The 23,282-nt window shown below is 41.4% G+C and overlaps 1 protein-coding gene across 1 annotated transcript; it reads left to right on the forward strand.

The window, feature by feature from the left end:
- The first annotated feature begins 12,751 nt into the window (after nucleotides 1–12,751).
- LOC131979803 (protein shisa-like-2A) lies at nucleotides 12,752–22,663 on the forward strand. The gene is made up of 3 exons (XM_059343843.1): nucleotides 12,752–13,057; nucleotides 19,590–19,726; nucleotides 22,479–22,663. Exons 1-3 carry the CDS (start codon nucleotides 12,876–12,878, stop codon nucleotides 22,661–22,663), a joined length of 504 nt encoding a protein of 167 aa, XP_059199826.1. The 5' UTR covers nucleotides 12,752–12,875.
- Nucleotides 22,664–23,282: the final 619 nt, after the last annotated feature.

Genomic DNA, 23,282 nt, shown 5'->3' on the forward strand with positions numbered 1-23,282 from the left:
ATGCTGTGCAAAGTGATGCATTTTGTTTCTGTTTTATCAGGCAACAGATCTCCGCTCTGACCGCCCGCATGTTCATCATCAGCATCACAGCCACCTTCTCTTTTTCTCTGTCATTCCCCCACAGCGCAGCTCTGCACTCAGCAGCTGCTAATCAAGTCACCTCCTCTTCACTACAAAAGCTTTGCACTTTCAGAAAGTACCACAATAACAATTGTTGAACCATTCAAGGTCTGTCCATGTGTCAGGCTTCCAGCTCTTTAGCCTGCCACTCTGACTTAGTTTGTTTGCCTCTGAATCCCATTACCACCCCTTCCCCCTCCGCCTTTTTTTTGTGCCTTCATGTGAGTGGTAGGGCTGTCTTAATTGTCATTTGGCCAAGGTGTAGGGCTACGTAGCCCTTGAAATGAAGCCTTCGAAAGACCACACTTCAAAGGGAGGGCTTTGAGGAATTTCCCAGCCTCCCCAAGTAACCTCTCACCGAAGTTTAAAGCCGGTCAGCAAACTTTTAGGCAGCAATGGCTCAAGCCAGGGAGACACAGTATTGGTAATTGCTTATTCGCAATACGAACTAGTTTAATTTTGTATTTAAATTGTGATATTTTAATCTTCTCGGATGTTTCCAGTGCTGCAAAAACACCTGATTTTCACCAAAGTTTTAGTATTTTCAGCATTTTGACAGCAGTCGTGTAATTGTACTATGTTCAAGCATTTGAAAATGCAACTGTGAAATTTGTTTTGAATCACTAGTTTCTTCGTAGCGATGCTAATATTACAGTTCTCCTTTTGTGTAGGTGGCTAGCTAGCTGACAGACCTAAAGTAGAAAAATGGCCCAGGCAACAGACATCACAACTTGTGTGGATGGCATTTTGGATTGTGTTGATGCAACTAAAATTGCCGCTTCTGTTGACGTAACAGTCCGCAAGCGTCAATCGATGATGATGGAGGAGTGTCTCATTTCTTAAGGAAACGTTCTTTCCCCTACCACCATCAACTCCGTATTGAGGGGCAAGGGGAAGACTCAGAGTGGGAGAGGATGGGGTGGTAATGGGATTCATCCTTAGGCTACATTTACATGATGACGGTCTGAACAGAAGACGTAAAAGTGGCGTTGCGTCTTCACTTTTTATTCCGCGTTTAAGCATACGAGCATTTTCGGGAGGAAATCTGCTGCATACGGTGACGCAAAAGTGTGTGAAATTCGATTGTATGCAGCCAGGCGGCATCACATAAAGCGATAAGAGCATCTTTGGGCATGCAGAAGTTTTCACGCCACACATTTTCATCAGCTACTCCTTCCACAAAGTTCTCCACCATCACTAGATCTCCCAGGTCTCGTCCAAAGCTGTCTGGCTCACCTCTGACGAATTGGTGCATCCATAATTTTAAGGAGGTAATTACAGATCCTTCTCTGTTCACTAATACTATCTGTACATATCCTGTTCATTTGGTGGAAAGACTCCTGTAAGTTTATTAGAGCTGCCAGAGCAGCTTGAAGGTCTGATGCATGGAAATAATCCCACATGGTTTTTTTTGTCCTGTACTGGAGCATGTATGTGACGTAAACACGTACGTGACGTGAGCAGATCTGAACAGAGTTTTGTGTCTTGGCAGTGTAGACGGACACGCTACGGTGGAGCGGATTCAAGTTTTACACTTTGGAAGGTGGTTTCAGATTTTTGCGTTTTTAAGCCCCCAAAAACGCCGTCACCGTCTAAACGAAAGGCACTTCCGATAAAATATTTTGTCGTTTTTACCCGCAATCGTCCTGTAAATGGGGCCTCAGTCTTGCTCTCCTTGCTACCAGGAAACCGGCTCTCATTGACATTCTCCCTCTGCCATCTCCCCACCAGTCTGCAACCTTTTTGTTAAAGATTTGTTATTCACCTGGCGGCCTGTCTCACTGTCTGTGTTTGGCTTCTGTTCGCCTTATAAATCAAAGTCTCTTTTGGTACACATATTACCATATTAGAAATAATCAGTATGTGCTTTCAATCATTCTGTTTAGTGTTTGAATAAATCACCATGGCAGGCTGTTCAATTATCCAAATCTTTGAAAGGCTAAATTACAGCAGAACTAAGCTACCATTTCACAATCAACAAAATTATTATTCAACACACAACACTCGCATAAGAAGGTATCAAACACTATCAGAGCGCTAAATTTAATTTTATTAAATGAAACTGAAATTGAAAAGTCATTTCACTCAGTTCTCGATTTGCAACTTAAACTGTCACACCCCTATCAGCAATAGAGCAGCATTCCCATCATATTCATGTTTAATGATCTAGAATGATGGACACTGATTGCACAAGGCATCTGTGTTTGGTTTCCAGGCACTGTGTTATTAGGAAATATTACAGCTTTCCAACTTTGTCTGTCCTTCCGGTTGTAATTACAACGTGACATGCTGGCTATTTACAACTCAAAAACGGGTAATTACGGTACCTCCATGTGACAGGAATGCATCACTATCATGTCTTCACATACCAAGACTTACATGTTGTATTCAGTTTTCCACTGAAGCATGTCTTGGAGATTATAAAAGGGTACCAGTGTTAGGACATTTCGTTTTTAGAAGACTGAGCACTGTGAAAGTCTCTCTCTCTAATATAAAATTCACAGGGGGGGAAAAAAAATCATGCTTCATTAAAGCATCTTTAAAATAGACCCGTCTAAAGAGCAGCAGACGACCGGAACAGCTAATAAGAGAGCAAGTGGATGAGAGCAGTCGGTGGTTAAACTGTAAAGTTGTCAGGTGGTTTTACATGTTCAGTGAAGGTTTTAACTTGTCCATGAATAAATGCTGCAACTCCTCAGAACAACTTTTAAGGCTGAGGGCTTATTCATAACTGTCATGACTATCTTATCCATATGTTTTGGTGTTTTCCAGCCCTAGGTCCCTATTGGGTAGGGACAGATGGGTTTTTTGAACTGGGGGGGCGGAAGCTGTCGGCAAATGATTTCAAGGCAAGGCAAGGCAGGTTTATTTGTATAGCACAATTCAACACAAGATTCAACACAAGGTAATTTAAAGTGCTTTACATAAACACACACAACACACTGCGGTCTCTCTTCACTACCCATTGTTGTATTGGTGAAGCCAAGGCCGAGATATGCCTCATCATATTTTCTTGTCTTTAATAGTTGTGACATTTGGTGTGAATCAGGCAGCAACCTCCGTGTCTGAGCATGGAGGCAAACCAGGAAGTGCCTTAAGCTGCAATCTACCAAAAATTCCAGCAGGGGGCGTTAAGTTTGGCTGCAAAAAAAAAATCTGCCCATTCATTTCAATGCAAAATTTGAAAACTTCTCACTTGATTTATTACCTCAGAATTTTTTTTCAGGACAACACTATGGTCTCAATCTCTAGTAAAAAATCTGGCAAAAAACAATTTGATGTCAATAGTTCTAATAATGGCCCCATTGAGTGTAAAGCTAAACTCGATGTTTCCAACGGGCAGTCCACAAACCAACGGGTTACATCACGGTGACTACGTCCATTATTTATATACAGTCTATGGTGTGGATTCATCTTCTGTTTTTCGTTTACCTTGAACCACAGTTCAACACAAGGTAATTCAAAGTGCTTTACATAAACATTTAAAACAGCAAGACACAATTGAAAACAGTAAAAACGTCAAGTCAATTAAAACAGGGAAATAGAAATAAAAATAGAAATAAGATAAAATAAGATACAGCAGGATAAGAAAAGAGATAAAATAATAAAAAGCACAAGTCAAACATTGTGTAGTTAAAAAGTAAGGGCAGTAGAGTAGAGCAGATAAGTGTTAAAGTTAAGAGTACGCTGCAGTAAACAATAGTGTTTTTAGTCCTGATTTAAAGGAGCTGAGCGTTTGGGCAGACCTTAGATCTACAGGTAGTTTGTTCCACAGGTGAGGAGCAGAATAACTGAAAGCTGCCTCGCCCTGCTTAGTTCTTGATTTCAACTCAATGAGTTCTTTTTCCACTCCATGCGTGAACCAAAATATGTTTTATTTAAGCATTTTTAAATGAACTGTGGCGTAAACAAGAACTTTGTACATGAAATTCCCAGTGCAGCCAAAAAAAATGTACTCACTCACTTACATGAAGCTGACTCAATGAAGGACCCAAAAGCATCTCTCCTCCTTTCATTACCCTGAACATACTGCTGGGCGATTTCTTGTCCGTCAAGGGCAGTGATCCAGTGATCCAGTGATCCTCACTATTTTTTTTTCACAAGGGCCACATTGGCAGTGCAAAATCAAAAGGAGAGACACTTCTACGACAACATACTAAGTCACCTTTGCAAATGTGCATTTCTACATATAAATTGGACATCCCACACAAAAAGGAATAACACAGCCAATACATTTTCATTTAACACCAGATTTACCTTAATACTGGGATGAGTGGAAGCTGGCATGAACGTCCTTGACTTTCTTTATGTTGTATTTGTAGTTTGTTGTTGTAATCACAGTGAGGCATTCGAGATGAGCATGGGTCAGTCGGTTTGTTTTTCTCTTGATAATGTTCATGGTCGAAAATGTTGTTTTTTTCTGTGCAAGTGGTTTCAAAGTGGGAAAGTCTGCTTCAGAAACCAAACTCCAAAAGTGGCCATCACCGGAGTTCAACTTGGAGAATTTTATTTGTTTGCAGCTCAATTATTTCACTCTCAAGAGCAGCACGATTTGTTTGCATATTAAACCTCTGAAGTCCAGGAGATTTTTTGTTCAAATTTGTCAACTTCCTATGTATTCTGTATCTGTTCAGCATCTTTCTGAACAGATACATATCTGTCTGTCCTTACATCACATGCATGGCTCCTTTTTCTCGACCGATCAGTCAGATTTTTCTTTTTCTTTTAATTAACAAAGTATAAAGCTGCCAGGAACCGATAATACAAACAAAAGACTTTTGTCCATGAAAATGTACCATTTTTAAAATCCATTTATACACACAAAAACAGCAGAAAAATAAAATAAAACTGCAAAACAGTCTATTTGCATATAAATGAAAAATAGTAATAGTTTTCATTGTAGAAAGAAAATTCACAATTTAAAAATGGTCTAGAAACATAAATGGCACACTGTGAAAGCTCCTATGATTGAACTTTAACTGGCTTTCTCAGCTGGTCTACATATCATATATAAATAAAGTTATTACTGTAAATAAAATGTGTATTTTCAATAAATAGATGGACTCCAGAGTGTTAAGCACAGAGGTGTTTCTGCCACATTACTTTGTTTAAAATGGTAGTGTTGCTTCCATATGCACATTTGATTTCTACTTAAGGTAAATAAAAGTGAGTTGTCTTTCTGTACCAGTTCTTGAATGTGTCAGACTAGAGCTAGTATTGAGCAGTGAATGTAAAGACATTTTCCAAATGAAACTTTGTTAAAAGATTTCAATGTGTGTGTTCAGTACTTTTTGAACATTTTGAACACATTTAACAATACTGTAGTATGAATATTGATAACCGTGATAATTTTGGTCTCAATAACCGTGATGTGGAATTTTCATATCATTAGATTATTATTACACTTAAAAGAAGAAATTAACTCTTAAAACAAGATAAATTATCAAACACTTCTAAATCTAAGTTTTTTTTTATTTGGTAGGAACCAAATAATTTGCAGTGTGGTCTGTTAAACAAAGCTATTTTTATTTTTATAATATCACTTTTGATGAGTAACGCAGAACAACAACTTGTTTAAAAATATATATATTTATTACACTGTTGAATTCAATAAATCAAAGCAGTCCTCAGTTATTTGATTCAAACATAGCTCAACCCTGTCATGTGCTGTGCTACTGCAAGAAACCTGATTATTCAACATCCATGAATTGACATTATAGATCACCGCTGTCTATAGCTGTAACACTTTCAACATAGTCTTGTTTAACCCAATCAATGCACCCTGCCTGCCAACAATATTTCAGCTCCTGTCGAACAGGGAATAACACCCTATTGATTATAGGTGTTATAAGGTGCTTCGTCACTTCGCTCTGCTCGGGTTAAAGGGTTCAGAGTTCCTGTTCCACTGCTGCCTGGATCGTTAAGTTTGTTTGTGTTATTGTGTGAGTTTGGTCATTTCAGCTTATGCTTTAAAACACCAAAGTGACAAAATAACTCAAGTAGCTCAGAAATTCTCATCTTCTACGAGGGAAACTTTCTGTTTTTGTCTGGTGGCGTTGAAGCGAGTGAGATACAGTCTGGGCTTTGGTTCCAGGTTGAAAAGGGTTTCCTATTGGCAAAGTAAAGAGGTAAAATATTCAAGATGTAGTGGACACTTAAACTGATATTTTTTTTCTATGGTGGGCCTTTTTTAACATACGTTTTTCTGCTGCCCCCCGTCCTCAACAGTACATTGTTTAGCTTTTGTGCCGCTACTCCAACCTGTTTCTCCAAACTGGAGGCTACTAGGTAATACACAGAATATACATAAATACCTCATATAACCCGACTTAAAAAACTACTGTAGGATGGTGCTATGCTGGGAGTTATCTGAGGTCACCAAAATCACTACTGTGAGACTTCAAAAGCTTTCCAATAATAATAATAATAATAACAACAACAAAACTTTATTTCTATAGCACCTTTCTCTGATTCGTCTTCCACGGGCGCTCTGTCTATCGTTTGTTACAGCCCTGTTTCTAAGTGTAAAATTGTGAATGTGAGAGGGCAAAAATGTGAATGTGAGAGGTAAAATTGTGTATCTTAGAGGTAAAAATGTAAATGTGAGAGGTAAAAATGTGTATGTTAGAGGTAAAAATGTGAATGTGAGAGGTAAAAATGTGTATGTTAGAGGTAAAAATGTGAATGTGAGAGGTAAAAATGTGTATGTTAGAGGTAAAAATGTGAATGTGAGAGGTAAAAATGTGTATGTTAGAGGTAAAAATGTGAATGTGAGAGGTAAAAATGTGAACGTTAGAGGTAAAAAATATAAATGTGAGGGGTAAAAATGTGAATGTGAGAGGTAAAAATGTGAATGTGAGAGGTAAAATTGTGAATGTGAGAGGTAAAAATGTGTATGTTAGAGGTAAAAATGTGAATGTGAGAGGTAAAAATGTGAACGTTAGAGGTAAAAAATATAAATGTGAGGGGTAAAAATGTGAATGTGAGAGGTAAAAATGTGAATGTGAGAGGTAAAATTGTGAATGTGAAAGTACAGTATATAATGTACATACTCTGTACTTTGAACTTTGACTATGGATAACTGTTTATAGGACGTATTTTTAGACATAGACATGATTATGCTAATGAGAAGGCTCAACTGACAACTTCATCAATAAGGTACCTGTCAATTAAACACCCATGCAATCCTGAGAGTAGATCTAATCAACAACCTGTGTGGGTGTACCATAATTGCAAAGGAACTTTTAGTTGGCCATGGGTTTTGTTGCATTAAATTTGAAAGTGTTTCTTAATTATCTGAAGCCAGAATTAATAATTTAAATGATAAATCATGTTGTCACTAAGTTTTACATGCAGACTGCTCTACATGTGTCAGATTACATTTGATTAGTGTTGGAGCAGACACAGCTGTGGTGGTGTACCTGCACTGCACCATAATGAGGATAAATCCATATGCATCAAATGATCACTATATTCTCACAACACCTATAGGCTGAGAGATGCATGCAGGTATTCACTGTCGTCCTCCCACAGGTACAAAATATAATGAATATTATGGAACACATAGTACAGCACCTGTTATTGTCATAGTTTATGGTCAACAGCTCTGGATCACAACACCTCTTAGAAATAAAACAGAGTGAGAGGTGCATTAATCACAGTGCTATTAGGTCACAATAGGCTGTAACCCACAGTACACATTTCATTTGTGTCCACCCACTCTGCGTTGGCTGCTGTAATGGAGCTTCCATTGAATTTAGATGAGTTTACTTTATCAATGTGTGTAAATAGTAGGAGTGAAAAATCCATACAGCATAGTATCATGATATATTGATACATGATATTGATGTATTTTTTGCAATACCCTATTGATACACCGACACCAAGTTTAGATATTTTATCATTACATTATTCATATTTTTTTGGTATTAAAATAATAAAACCAGTTGCTTTGTCATTCCACTAGATGGTGCTGAGTTGAGATGCTTTATTTATTTAATTTAACACTAATTTACTGTCAAATTCCCTAGTTGGTAAAGGGGCTGCATAACTTTTTTTGTATAAATTGCATGTGTGCAATCAGATAAGTTGGACTAATGAGCATGACAGATTTATATAATGGTCAATCTGGCTGCTTGACAATCCCACTTTGTGCAATTAATATGATAGACTGCAAACTTATTAGGTAAAACAGCTGTTGTCGAAAGTTAACTTTGGGGAGATAAGTTGAAAAAGGGTAATTTATCACAATATTGCAATATATGTTATCATAATACTCAGCATATTGCATAGTGGAGAGGTGGCGTACACCAGCTATTCTCAACCTTGGGGTCCCCAAGATGATTTCTGGGGGTCGCCAAATCATTTTGAAAGTCAGCTCTGTCTCCACTGTGTTAAAGTGTTCACGTGTTTTAGTCTTTTTGGTCTTTTAGTGTCTTTATTTGGTAATTTTGTGGGGAGATTTAGCCATTTTGTGTCTTTTTTGGTCATTTTGTGTCTTTTTTTTGGTCATTTTGTGTCTTTTTTTTATATCATTTTGTGTCTTTTTTTAGTCATTTTGTGTCTTTTTTTAAGTCATTTTGTGTCTTTTTGTTGGTCATTTTGTGTCTTTTTTTATATCATTTTGTGTCTTTTTTGGTCATTTTGTTTCCTTTTTTGGTCATTTTGTTTCTTTTTTTGGTCATTTTGTGTCTTTTTTTAGTCATTTTGTGTCTTTTTTGGGTCATTTTGTTTCTTTTTTGGGTGATCTGAACTGTGCGTGTGAGATTCTGTTCAGTGAGCGGGGGTCTCGGACAACATGCATGTTAAATTGGGGGTCGCGACTCAAAAAGGTTGAGAGCTACTGGCGTACACACTGGACAGGTCACTAGACTATCACCGGGCTGACACATAGAGACAGACAACCAGTCACACCTACACCTATTTAGAGTCACTAATTAAACCTAAGCTGAGTGTTTTTGGACTATGGGAGGAAGCCGGACCGGAGAAAACCCACGCTGACGCAGAGAGAATGTGTAAACTCCACACAGAAGAGCTCCAAAACTCTGGGCTTCTGTGTTTGTAACTTTGTCTAAAGTTATAGGACGGGACTTGCAACCCTGCACCCATATCCCACTCTTTGGGGTCCCTGAGGTTAACACCTCTCTAATGTCTGGAAAGGCTGATATAGTAGCATATGCATCTCTGTTAGCTCATCCCAGAATCTCGCTTGAATGGAAATCTCCTAATCCCCCATCGTCTGCCATCAGGCTTAAAGACCTGACATTGGAGGGGATGTTTGTTGAAAAATTTGCATTATTACGACTGTACATTGTGTGACTCATGTTTGTCCTTCAATCAAGAAAAAAAAAATACATATACATATACATATACATATATATATATACATATATATATATATACAGTAGTGTTCAATATAATAGCAGTCCAATGTGACTAACCAGATTGATCCAGGTTTTTAGTATATTTTTTATTGCTAAATCGCAAACAAGGTACCAGTAGGTGCAGTAGATTTTTTTTGACCACACCCCTTTTAACTAATTGCCCAACTGCACAGCCTCAGTTGACCAAAGTGCTGTACAGTTATTAAAATAGAATAAAATCATACACAAATAGTTATAAATAAAAACAATAAAATACAAAAAAACAGTAAAACAATAAAATAGTATTAAAAACTCAATCCAAAAACAGATAGAAAAGAATCACGGCCATGTAGCAATAAAAATATACTAAAAACCTGGATTAATCTGGTTAGTCACATTGGACTGCTATTATATTGAACACTGCTGTGCATATATTTAAAAAAGAGCCCCAAAACGGAAGACATTGGTTTTATGAAAAAATCCCACATGATTTGGTATGGACATAACGTTTGCCCAACCTGGTCTCACAGAAATCCGTGAAATAGCCACGGATTTCGCTTAACTCAAAATCCGTGGAATAGCCACGGAATCGCTCAAATTTCCATGAAACTGACACGGATTTCGCTACAATGCAAGTTAATGACAGTCATATCCCGTGGCTATTGGTTTGTTCCAAGTCATGTGACTTTCAAGGTTCCGGCGGTCAGAACAAAAAACATGGCGGACAGTTCTCTCATTTTTAGTGAAAAATTAATATTTTGACTTACTTTCTGCGTAAAAATGAATTTTGATCACATTTCTAGCGAGAAATATATGTTTTATTTTCTAAATCTTCACTCAGTGAATGTACATAATCACTTTGTATGTTGTAATAGCCACGGGATATGACTGTCATTAACTTGCATTGTAGCGAAATCCGTGTCAGTTTCACTGAAATTTGAGCGATTCCGTGGCTATTCCATGGATTTTGAGTTAAGCGAATCCGTGGCTATTTCACAGATTTCTGTGAGACCATGTTGCGTTTGCCCCTCTCCCCTTCCTGATGGAGATCTGAGAAGCGGAGCTACCTCCATCATGGACCCTCACCACCTCCTCTTTCAGCCTGTTCTACCTCCTGCTGTGTGGGAAGAGGTACAGAAGCATCTGCTGCAGATCCTGCAGAGTGCTGAACATGGATGGTGACTGGACCATGTGCCCTCCTACGCACACAAAATAAGCACCTGTCAACAGGAAACTTTTAACAAGCACTTTACCCATGGACATTAATGTACTGTTCTGCTACGAAATGTCTGTCTGGCATTTTTTAAAGTTTTTAATTTTAGGCATGGACAATTTTGAACATCTAAATCTTTTAATTCACTGATTGGAGCTGGGGATAAATTATTTCTCTTTTGTGTATGAAAGGGAAATTACAATGAAGAGAATCTCAAGCTTTTAGTTAATAAGTAATGAGATGGTGCAGACATGCTCTTCAGCACCAGACACTTAACAGCAAGGCTGCATAGAGTTTTAAAAGGTGGCCACTCCATATTTACATGGTCTTTCATTGATTGAAGGGGTTTCTTTTGGTAGCGCATTGCAGTTGAACAGTGTTACCTCTCCAGCTCTTGGTATTGAATGGTACTTGGAAGACCTTGAGCTTTTCTAGGCACTTAAAGGCTGAATATGTTCACATAACCACAAATGACACACAAACTTCTCTGTAGCTGCAGCATCGTGCTGCTCCTGAAAGTGTAAGCGACAAAAACTGCAATTCCTTACATGGCCACTTGAGGCTAGCTCCAAAAGTGAGTCAACTCATACTGACACTAATCAAATCAAATCAAAATTACTTTATTTATCCCGAGGGGAAATTCAGATGAATTCAGAAGAATTAGACAGGCTTTAACTGATGTTAAAGTGTTTAACTTTATAGCAGAAATAAACATGATTACAAGTTGGTACAAAAACGTATATATTTAACTTATATTGAAAATTAAGAGCATGTCTGCTTTTCTGAGTGTCCGCCACCTCTTTGCCCCTTTGTGTATGATGTATGTAAAAGTACTCGTTATGCAGAATGAACCCACTCAGATTGTTTTAAATATGTCAAATATATCATTGCATTATTATTATCGATGCATTTATGTAAGCAGCATTTTTTAAAATCAAGATAGGGCTCATTTAACTACTTAATATATTGTTTACTTCATATACTTGAGGTTAAATAAAAAAAACAAAAAAACAAGTCAAATTCCTTTAAATGTATTTTCTATGTTAATTCTCAACCAGAAAGTATCTAAATCTGTCCACAGTACAATATACTTACTATACTGTTTTGAGATTTAGTTAAAAAAAAGGTCTTATCACTAAATTGATCTTTTTTTTTTTAATGTTAAATCTGGACCTGAAAAGTAACTAAAGCTGTCAGCTAAATGTAGTGGAGTAGAAGTATAAAGTTACATAAACTGGAAATACTCAAGTAAAGTACAAGTACCTCAAAATTGTACTAAAGTACAGCACTTGAGTCAATGTACTTAGTTACTTCCACTGGTGTAATGGATTTTGAATTGTTTTTCTAATTGATCGTAGGTATTTAAATGGTAATTCTCAAATGTCCGTTTTTGTGCTTTTGTAGAACAACATGAAGTGACAAATAGGATTATACTGTCCAAAAAGTAAAGCAGATTAAGTAAGTAGAGTGAGGCCATGTGTGTGTGTGTGTGTGTGTGTGTCTGCGAGTGATGAGCGAGAGAGAAAGAGAGAGAGAGAGGAAGAGAGAGAAAAAGAGTGAGAGAGAGAAAGAGGGAGAAAAAAGAGAGAAAAAGAGTGAGAGAGAGAGATAAAGAGAGAGAAAGAGGGAGAAAAAAGAGAGAGAAAGAGTGAGAGAGAGAGAGAGAAAGAGAGAGAAAGAGGGAGAAAAAAAGAGAGAGAAAGAGTGAGAGAGAGAAAGAGAGAGAAAGAGGAAGAGAAAGAGAAAGAAAGAGGGAGAAAAAAAGAGAGAGAAAGAGTGAGAGAGAGAGAGAGAAAGAGAGAGAAAGAGGAAGAGAAAGAGAGAGAAAGAGAAAGAAAGGGAGAAAAAAAGAGAGAGAAAGAGTGAGAGAGAGAGAAAGAGAGAGAAAGAAAGAGAGAGAGAGGAAAAAAGAGTGAGAGAGCAAAAGAGAGAGAGAGGTAAAGAGAGAGAGATGATCAGAGAGAGAGAGAGAGAGAGAGAGAGAGAGCGAGCTCCAGTTTTCTTCAGATTCAAACTGTTCTCCCTCGGTCCTTCTGCGTGTCCTTTCAGCGGGAAACACAGCTGATGGAGATATAAAACACCGCTCTAACAGAGAGGATGATGCAGGGATCTTTTTCTTTTTCACTTTAACCTCCGGCTCAGTCAGAAGTCTCTGTTTCCTTCTCCACTCATCCCGCAGCATGAGCGCTGAATGCAGCAGCTACTCCAACGCTGACGGAGTGTTTGTGGACGGGTTCTCGTGCCCCAGACCGGGAAACGCTGCCGCCGCTGCCTACTGCTGCGGATTTAATGATGTCAAGTACTGCTGTGATGATCCCAACAGCTTTTTCCCGTATGAGTATGGATACATGTGGTGGCTGAGGTAAGGGGAATTTTTTTTTTTTAATTATATTTACAGTTTTTGCCTCTCATTTTGTCTCTCATTTGGAAATCCTTAATGATGTTTTCACTCTGTCATGATCAACAGATGAGCTTTTAACTGCCTGTGTGTGTGTGTGTGTGTGTGTGTGTGTGTGTGCACCTTTTTTAAATCCTGGTTCACTTGATTGATGAATTCTCTTGAGACTCAGCTTGACACAAAATCTTTGCAGAAACTAATTAAGGCTGCTGCTGATGAAGTGCGTTATGCTTGTGTCCATCCCAGCTCTTGTATAGTTTGTATTTTCTATACTTCTCACTCTATATTTCAGTCCTCGTGCTTCTGAAAGAGCTGAACTAATTTATTTTTCTTTGTTTTTCTTATGATTTAAATGAATCTTATTTTGTTTTCTTATGTTACCTCATGGTATTATAGCTTGAGACAGTTACAGCTACTCCATGCATATTTTCATTTATTTCCTTTGCATATTAAGAAGCATACCATCATAATTAGAGCAGCATTTAATTTGTGCTTCAGTGCAATATATCACCTCATACTCAATTAATTATATTTCTAAATTGAATTTTCCTCTCTTCTCTTCTCTTCTCTTCTCTTCTCTTCTCTTCTCTTCTCTTCTCTTCTCCTTTCTGCTCTTCTCTTCTCTTCTCTTCTATTCTCTTCTCTTCTCCTTTCTCCTCTTCTCTCCTCTTCTCTTCTCTCCTCTTCTCTTCTCTTCTCTTCTCTTCTCTTCTCCTCTCTTCTCTTCTCTCCTCTCCTCTCTTTCCGGTTCCGGTGAGCGTGAGTGTGTGAGTGTGTGAGTGGTGGCGGGCGCGTGAGAGGCGCAAAGTTTGGATTGGTTTTCTGTCCCTGATTTTCGGATTTCTTTCCCTTTTCTCCGTGTGGGCCTTTGTACATGATCAGGTAAGATTGAATACTTTTGTTGAGTGTGTTTGCTGACTGTTTGGCTTGTGGTTGGTGTGTTTCGGGAGGAATGGCGTCCTCCGAGACGCCACCTCCGTCCCTCCGACAGGGAGTCCGTATAGTCCCGTCTGACAGTAGCTCTACTGTGGAGGAGGTCCTGCTGGCTGTAGGGGAGCAGGTGGGACATGATAAACTGGTATATGCATCTAGAATGAACAGAGCAGTGGTTGTGTTTCTAAAAGATGTATCGCATGTCAATCAGCTGATTGAGAGTGGCGTGTTCATCGGAGACACCTTTGTGCAGGTGTCCCCGCTGTCGGTCCCCTCCACGCGGATCACCGTCTCCGGTGTTCCGCCGTTCATTCCCAATGAGCTGCTGGAGAACGAGCTCCGCAGGTTCGGTAAATTGGCCAGCGGCTTTAAAACAGTGAGTCTTGGGTGTAAAGACCCTAAGCTGAGGCACGTTCAGTCCCTGAGGAGGCAGGTGTTCATGTTTCTGAGCTCACCTGCTCAGACACTGGACGTGTCTTTCAGAGTGAAGCACGGAGACGCTTTCTACATGGTGTACGCCAGCTCAGGCTCGCTAAAATGTTTTGAATGTGGTGATGTGGGGCATAAAAGGTTTGCGTGTCCGCATAGACAACAGGGAGCGGCTTCCTCCGGTGGGGAGACCGGCTCCGCTGGCTCCGAGCCGCCGGCTGCCGGTTCGGCGGCCGACCCGGGGCCCGCAGCGGCTGGCGCCGCGGCCGGGTCCGCGGCGCCAGCCGCGGCCGGGTCCGCGGCGGCTGACGCTGCGGCCGGGTCCGGTGCCGGGCCTGCGGCTGGTGGCTCCGGCGCTGACGGCCCGCTGGCGGAAGGTGCCGTGTCGGGTAGCGGTGATGCGGGCACGGCGGCCTGCGCTACTGTCTCTCTGTCTGAAAACATTGATGGAGAGAAACAGAGTCAGCCTGAGGAGCAGCAGGTTTCTGTGGCTGCAGAGAGCCTGAACGGCTCTCAGTCTGCAGACTGTGGAGCGTCTCAGTCTGAGTCAGCAGCTGTTGCAGCTGAGGGAGTGGTGACCAGAAGTGCAGGTAGGGATCAAACTGTGTGTGAAGGACAGAGTGTGTGTGGTAGCCAGGTGTCCTGTGAGGAGGACATGGAGTACGACTCTGAGTCAGACACAGGTGAACCTGCAGTCAGGAACACTGACCTCTATTCTTTAGAGGAGATTAATGGGTTTTTGGATGTGACATACAAAAGATCAGTTAAAGTGTCTGATTATTTCAGCGACACCGAAAAGTTCATCAGGTCAGTAAGTGTTTTAAAAAATCTGGTAGGTTTTGATTTGTTGGACGAAAAAAAACGTTTTCGTCTGAAAAAACACATCACAACTCTAAGGAAGGCTGCAAAAGGAAAAAGTGCCAAAAAATTAAAAAAGTAAATGATCATGTATCGCACGGTGTTTTCTTCTATAGACTGTTTGTTTCTGTTTTCTACCTGTCTGTCTCTTTTCTGTATCTCTATGGCGTGCCTTAAGATAGGGTCTCTTAACATCAATGGTGGGCGAGATGGACACAAAAGAGCCCTGATTAAGGAGGTCTCTAGCCAAAAAAGCTTGGATGTGTTGTTTTTACAGGAGACACACACCACTCCTACAGATGAGACAGATTGGGGTTTATGGTGGGAGGGTCCATGTGCCCTTAGTCATGGCACTAACTTTAGTGCAGGAGTAGCCATTCTCTTTAAAACAGCAACAAGCGCTACTATCCTGTCTTCTCATGAGGTAGTGCAGGGTCGGCTCCTCATAGTCCGGGCAGAGATACAGAGCTCTGTGGTTGTTTTTGTAAATGTCTATGCCCCAAACCAGGGAAGAGAGAGAGCAGACTTCTTCTCCTTGGTCAAAGATGAGCTCGTCAAATACAATCAGGAGCTTTTAATCTTTGGCGGGGATTTTAACTGTACTGTAGATTTCACCATGGACAGAACAAGTGAGGAACCCCATCCACAGTCATCTCAGAGCCTCAACACCATCATCACACATTTAGACCTGGTAGACACATGGAGGGTGAAACATCCACGGGCTAGACAGTACACATGGGTGAGGGTGAACAATAACAGGGTAAGTGCAGCGAGATTAGACAGAATTTACATATCACAAAACCTCAGCTCTAGACTGATCCGCAGCAGTATAATCCCAGTAGGCTTCACTGACCACCACCTCACTAGCACAGATCTGATCATCTCACCAGGCGAAAGGACTAAATCCTACTGGTGTTTTAATAATAAACTACTGCAGGACAGGTCTTTTTGTAAAGGGTTTGAGAACTTTTGGCAACAGTGGAAAGAAAAGAAAACTGATTTTGTTTCCTTGAGGCTGTGGTGGGAGGTCGGGAAAGCACAGATCAGGGTCTTTTGTCAGCAGTATACATCTTTTTCCACTGCCAAGATCAAGGCAACAGTTCAGGAGCTGGAGCAATCTATAAAAAACATTGAAGAGGGTCTACACTCAGATCCCTCCAGAGGTCAGATACTGCAGGAAAAGAAGCTTGCTCTAAGTTCCTTCCTGCAGGAGAGGGTGAAGGGAGCCCTGGTGAGGTCTCGTTTTCTCCAGCTCAAGGACATGGATGCCCCGAGTTCCTTTTTCTTTAATCTGGAGCGGTCTGTTGCACAGAGAAAGCAAATGACCTGCCTGGAGCTTCCTGGAAACAGAGTCACCACCAGTCCGACTGAGATGAGGAGCCACGCGATGGACTTCTATGCTGGCCTCTTTGGTGCAGAACCATGCAGCATGGACTGTCGTGAGGAGCTCCTGGAGGGGCTCCCTCAACTCAGCCCTGGGGAGAAAGCGTCTCTGGACCTTGGGTTGACTCTGCAAGAGTTGACAGAGGCGGTCAACCAGATGTCAACAGGACGGGCACCTGGAATTGACGGTCTCTCCACTGAGTTTTATCAAGGGTTTTGGTCTATCCTTGGACCTGACTTACACACTGTTTTAATGGAGTCTTTTAAGACTGGATCCCTGCCTCTTTCTTGTAGGCGAGCAGTTCTTTCCCTGCTGCCTAAAAAAGGGGACCTTGCATTATTAAAGAACTGGAGGCCTGTTGCCCTCCTCTGTGCAGACTACAAGGTGCTCTCCAGAGCACTTTCCAACAGACTAAAGCTCATCCTGGAAATGATTGTACACACTGACCAATCCTACTGTGTTCCGGATAGGTCCATCATGGACAATATTTTTCTTGTACGTGATGTAATTGATGTGTGTAAATGTGATAATGTTAATGTTGGCATTGTTTCACTAGACCAGGAGAAAGCTTTTGATCGGGTGGATCACACGTATTTGTTTTCTGCACTTAGGGCTTTTGGTATTGGTGATGGGTTTCTGTCCTGGGTGAGTCTGTTATACACTGGAGCACAGTGCATGGTGAAGATGGGGGCCGGTCTGAGTCGGCCAATTCCTGTACAGCGGGGAATAAGGCAGGGTTGTCCCCTTTCTGGACAGCTGTACAGCCTTGCCATCGAACCCTTGCTCTGCAAGCTTAGAGGTCGGCTCAGTGGTCTTTCGTTGCCTGGGTTCTCCATCTCTGAAAGTCCTCCTATTGTGTCTGCTTATGCAGATGACATCAATGTTTTTGTTACCAATCAGGAGGACATAAACAGTTTACAGGACTCCCTGTCCCTCTATGAAAAGGCGTCATCTGCACGGGTGAACTGGCAGAAGAGCGAGGCTATGTTGGTAGGGCAGTGGCAAGATCAATCTGTTCCCAGCTTGCCTGGTGGGCTTCAGTGGGGCAAGGAGGGACTGAGAGTGTTGGGGGTTTTTTTGGGCACTGAGGGGTTTCAAAAGAAGAACTGGGAGGGAGCTCAGGAGAAAGTGTGCGCTCGGTTGTCTCGATGGAAATGGTTGCTACCCCAGCTGTCGTATAGGGGAAGGGTTCTGGTAGCCAATAACTTGGTCGCTTCGACTCTCTGGCATAGACTGGTCGCACTGACACCACCAAATGGCTGGGTGGAAAACATCCAGAGAGCCATCCTGGACTTCTTCTGGTCTGGGCACCACTGGGTCCGAGCAGCAATTCTCTACCTGCCTGTGGTTGAGGGGGGGCAAGGGCTTATCCACATCCAGTCCAAAATTGCCTCTTTTCGCCTCAGGACTGCACAGAGACTGCTGTACGGCTGTGGCCCAGGCTGGATGGAGATGGCTCGTCTTCTGCTGAGGAAAGCCGGGCGGTTGGGATACAGCAAGCAGCTTTTCCTCTTGCAGTCTGGACAGGTGGACTTATCTGGATTAACATCCTTTTATAACTCTGTTCTGCAGGCTTGGCAGATCTTCAAAACTTCACGTGCCACTAACCAGACTCCAGGCATGTGGCTGTTTGAGGAGCCTTTGTTTTTTAACAACTTTTTAAAGACTCAAACATTGCAGTCTGCCAGCCTGCGAGCCAGTCTCAGGGGCGCTGGCTGCACCAAACTGGGCCACCTGATTCAGGCGATGACGACCTCCGTAGACGCCCTGAGAAGGACGACCAACATCACCTCGGCCAGGGTCTTCAATAGAGTGGTGGAGGAGGTCTGTGCTGCCCTGCCACAATCCCTACAACACTTTGCCAGGAACTGTTCTGTCTGTGACCAGTGGAGTGAGGGGTCGGAGTACAGCTTCCCCTCTCTGTCCGTTGCCCCAGCTGTGGGGGAGTGGCAGGAGGGAGGGTGCCAGCTGCTGTCCCTAACAACTCCACACTTGGACAAGTTTCAGGACGCAGACAAGAAAGTTTTGTATCAGACCTGTGTGAAGGTCCTGAACCTGCATCATCTCGCAGGTGTAAAGCAGTCGAAGTGGACTGAGTTTTTTGGCCCAGACGTTTCCCCGAAAAGCAGTTGGCGGTCTCTGTACAAGCTGCCCGTTGAAAAACGGACAGCAGACCTCCAGTGGAGGATTGTACACGGAGCTATAGCTACAAACAGATACAGAGCGCATCTGGATCCTGAGCTAGGGGAGGGTTGTACTTTCTGTTCCCAGACTGAAACACTCGCACATTTATTTGTTGAATGTTCACGCCTGTCAGTGCTGTTCAAGCTTTTAAAAAGGTGGTTTCAGGCTCTTGGGGAGGTTTTTTCTTTTGATTTGTTTGTTTTTGGACCCAAATATACAGCCCGGAAAAAGACTGTCCACAATATGATTAATTTTGTATCAGGTTGTGCGAAGTTGGCCATTTGGCTGACTCGCAGGAACCATGCTCAGGGTGTGGGCAGCGTGGAGCTGGTTCTGGTCCTGAAGGGACTGCTGAAGGCCAGACTGAGGGTTGAGCACGCCTACTACCTCATGATGGACAATGTGCAGGGCTTCAGTCAGATGTGGGCTGTTGGGGATGTTTTGTGCTCTGTGGGGAGGGGCGGAGAACTGAATATTAATTTTTGATCTGAATTTGGTTTCTGTGTTTTTGTTTGGTGTTTTTGTCTTCTTTGTTTGTTTTTTGTTTTTGAAAAATTGTTTTTTGCTTACCCTGTACTGATTGAAAATTAATTGTGTTCATCCTGTAAGATGGGTGAATAAAGGGACTTTGAAAACCAAACCTCTTCTCTTCTCTTCTCTTCTCTTCTCTTCTCCTTTCTCTTCTTCTCTCCTCTTCTCTACTCTAAGTATCGGCGCGCTGGTTGGTCTCTCTATTGCAGCAGTGGTCCTCCTTGCCTTCCTCATCACCGTTTGTGTCCTGTGCTACCTCTTCATCGCCACCAAACCCAGTCGTCTTGACAACGGCCTACCCCTCATAGCACCAGGTTGGTGTGATTGGTGGAAGAATTTTCAACCCATGCTTTTCTATTAAATCGTGTTATTCCACTGCATGTTTTTGGCACTTAACTCTTTCTACATTTTCAACCAAGAAATTCAATTAAGACATGTGTGCTAATCCAAAAGTACTCAATCCTTTCATACTTTTAATGATGTTTTCCAGGATAAATTCTGTATTCAAATGAATGGTCAGGATTGGTATATTGTTGCACTATGTTATTGAAACTCCAGTCGAACTTTAAAATGCTCCACATCTTGCATACATTATGGGTGTGATTGATTGTTTCTCAGGAACAACACTAATGTTCCTGGGTCAATTTGACATGTTTAATTATGCAAAAGTGTCAAACCAATCAATATTCAGTGCAATGGTGTTCTTCACCTCTCACAGATCATGGTTCAATGAGGATAGATCACTTGTTTTCATAAGAAATTAATGTTAAAACTTTTTAATGTACATTGGAAAGACCTGCATATAAAATCCAATAGTTTTAAATGACATTGATTTTTAATTTTTTTATCCATCCACCCATCTATCCATTCATCTATCCATCCATCCATCCATTCATTCATTCATCTATCCATCCATCCATCCATCCCCTTCCATCATCCATCCATCCATCCATCCATCCATCCATTCATCCATCCATCCATCCATCCATCCATCCATCCATCCATCCATCCATTCATTCATTCATCTATCCATCCATCCATCCATCCCCTTCCATCATCCATCCATCCATCCATTCATCCATCCATCCATCCATCCATCCATCCATCCATCCATTCATCATCCATCCTTCCATCATCCATCCATTCATTACATTACATTACATGTCATTTAGCAGACGCTTTTGTCCAAAGCGACTTACAATAAGTGCATTCAACCTGATGGTACTAGACATAGACCATAGGAATCAAGTAAGTACACAACTTTAAGAGCTAACTGTCATCGCTAAAGGAGTGCTATATGTTAAAGAAGAAAAGAAGAGAAAAGAATAAGAGTTTTTTTTTTTTTTTTTTAGTATATCTGTTAGGTGACCATGACTTAACCGAGGTATTGTTGGAAGAGATAGGTCTTCAGCCTGCGGCGGAAGATGTACCGGCTGTCTGAGGTCCTGATGTCTGTTGGGAGCTCATTCCACCATTTGGGAGCCAAGACAGAGAAAAGTCTGGAAGTGGTTTTGAGGCATCCATCATCCATCCATCCATCCATCCATCCATCCATCCATCCCCATCCATCCATCCCCTTCCATCATCCATCCATCCATCCATCCATCCATCCATCCATCCATCCATCCATCCATCCATCCATCCATCCATCCCCATCCATCCATCCCCTTCCATCATCCATCCATCCATCCATCCATCCATTCATCCATCCATCCCCTTCCATCCATCCATCCATCCATCCATCATCCATCCATCCATCCATCCATCCTTCCATCATCCATCCATTCATCATCCATCCCTCCATCATCCATCCATCCATCCATCCATCCATCCCCCTCCATCATCCATCCATCCATCCATCCATCCATTCATCCATCCATCCAGCCATCCATCATCCAGTTAGTTCAGGGTCAAATTGACCTTTTTATATGTTGATTACAAGCAGAAGAAGATTCATCCGTAAGAAAATACTTTAACAATTTTATTTATTTATTTAAACGTTTAAATGGGTCAAATTGACCCGCAACATAACAGGAGGGTTAAAATTACCTTCTCGTATCTTTTCATTAGTGTTTTTTGGACTGAATGTTCAGAGCTGGAGTGGTTGACATCACAGCTAGAGTGGAGATGAGATTTAAACTTGGTCTCATTCCCACAATTTTCACTCTTCATACATCATTTTTGGCCCTGAGAGTCTTAAAGGGACAGGAACGTCAAGCAACTGCTACATAGAAATCAATGTTAACTGAGACCAGACATTTCTGGAGGAAAACAAACAGTGCCAGTTTTTCTAACCTGCTTTTCTAACACTATGAACACATATTTCACATACTGTGTTGTCTTAAGACATATGTCCCTTGAGACATGGCACTTAAGGGACACTTTCCACATATTTTATACACCATCAGTATTGTTGGACATTTCAATGGCACTCATTGCCAGCTATGCAATGTATTGTCAGCTATTCAGCACACCCACGTCATCAGAAATTGCTTTCTCTAGTTTCATTTGGATGTGCCCTTCAGAGAAAATCACTGCAATTTTCAGGTCGTACAGTTCTCATGTACATTTAGAAGTTAAATTAGTTATAGAAGTTTTCAATACAGTCCACACAGGCTTAAACTGAAAGACACATTTTGTTAGCAAAATACTCTAACAACTAAAAAAAGCAAACATTTAAAGCAAATACATCCATCAAATAACACAACATGTGGTAAAATTATTATTTTCTTTCAACCAATCATTATACAAAAAAGCAATAAAATAGAGGTATAGAGATAACAACCAAGCTGAATGCTGCACCTGTATTGTACTGTATGAGAATGTTTCCATGTCATTGTTTTTGTCTGGACTTCAACTGCAATATACCAGGTAGTATAGGAGTTTCACACAAGTGCATTAGATTATAATGCATAGAGATAATTATACAACAGTGGTGGAAGAAGTATTCAGATCCCTTACTTACTTAATTAAACATACTAATACCACACTGTACACCGCTATATCGACTGACCTCTATTTGGGACTTTTTTAGTAATGTTAGTAATTGTCTGTGTGATTTTTCAGCAGGAGATCCCAGTGAGGGGCCCAGCCATGTGAGAGCGACCGGTGCCTCTGGTCCGCAGGGATTCAGAAAACACTTCATGAGCAGAAAGCTGGACTGTGATAACCAGCCGCCGGACCCTGAGCTCCTGTTTCAGAGGTGTTTCACAGCTACCATCACTGGCATGAAAGTGGAAAATCCTACATAGGCCGCGGGGGGGACTTTCTGTTGAAATGGGCCCAGCAGTCGAAAGAAAGTCACTGGGGAGAAGTGTCGCTTTCATAGTGTGGTATGAATGGGAGTCAAGGTGGAATGAATATCAAGTAACGTAAAAAAAAAAAAAAAAAAAGAATCCACTTTGAGTGCTTTGGCTCAAACCTGCACAATGAAAGGTCTGAAAAGCCTTGACTGAATTTCTTCTCACATTAAATTTCTCTCCTCCTCGTGGCTGCGTAAGTGTTTTGCGCACCTTGCAGCAGTAATTGAGAGCATATGGCTGGAAGTAATTATCCATAATTTTCTTGGAAAAGAATGTTTTTTTAAGTGCCATCAAGAAAGCAGCAGACTGGATGAATTGTTCATGCATGAACAGAGCAACTGGGAACAATCCAGTTCAGACTCAGGACATGCAGATTCATGTGTATCTTTAAAAAAAAGATGTAGCTTATTGCAAGAAGAAGACCCCGACACAGAGAGTGTGGACAGCTAAACTGTGAAGCCATGGTGAAGTCAGGGGCTGCAGACTGCTAGCCACATCTGCTATATTTTACTCAGGGACTGAAGGATGTGTGGGGAACATCTGCTGGCACTGCTTATCCTATTGGATG

The sequence above is a fragment of the Centropristis striata genome, chromosome 11 (genome assembly GCF_030273125.1).
Source record: "Centropristis striata isolate RG_2023a ecotype Rhode Island chromosome 11, C.striata_1.0, whole genome shotgun sequence".
NCBI classification, from domain to species: Eukaryota; Metazoa; Chordata; class Actinopteri; order Perciformes; family Serranidae; genus Centropristis; species Centropristis striata.

What these genes read in the sequence shown, in the direction of transcription:
- LOC131979803 (XM_059343843.1), top strand. Translation starts at nt 12,876, where the DNA reads ATGAGCGCTGAATGCAGCAGCTACTCCAACGCTGACGGAGTGTTTGTG. An exon ending in GGATACATGTGGTGGCTGAG is followed by an intron (nt 13,058 to 19,589) that starts GTAAGGGGAATT and finishes CTCTACTCTAAG; the next exon opens with TATCGGCGCGCTGGTTGGTC. An exon ending in CCTACCCCTCATAGCACCAG is followed by an intron (nt 19,727 to 22,478) that starts GTTGGTGTGATT and finishes GTGATTTTTCAG; the next exon opens with CAGGAGATCCCAGTGAGGGG.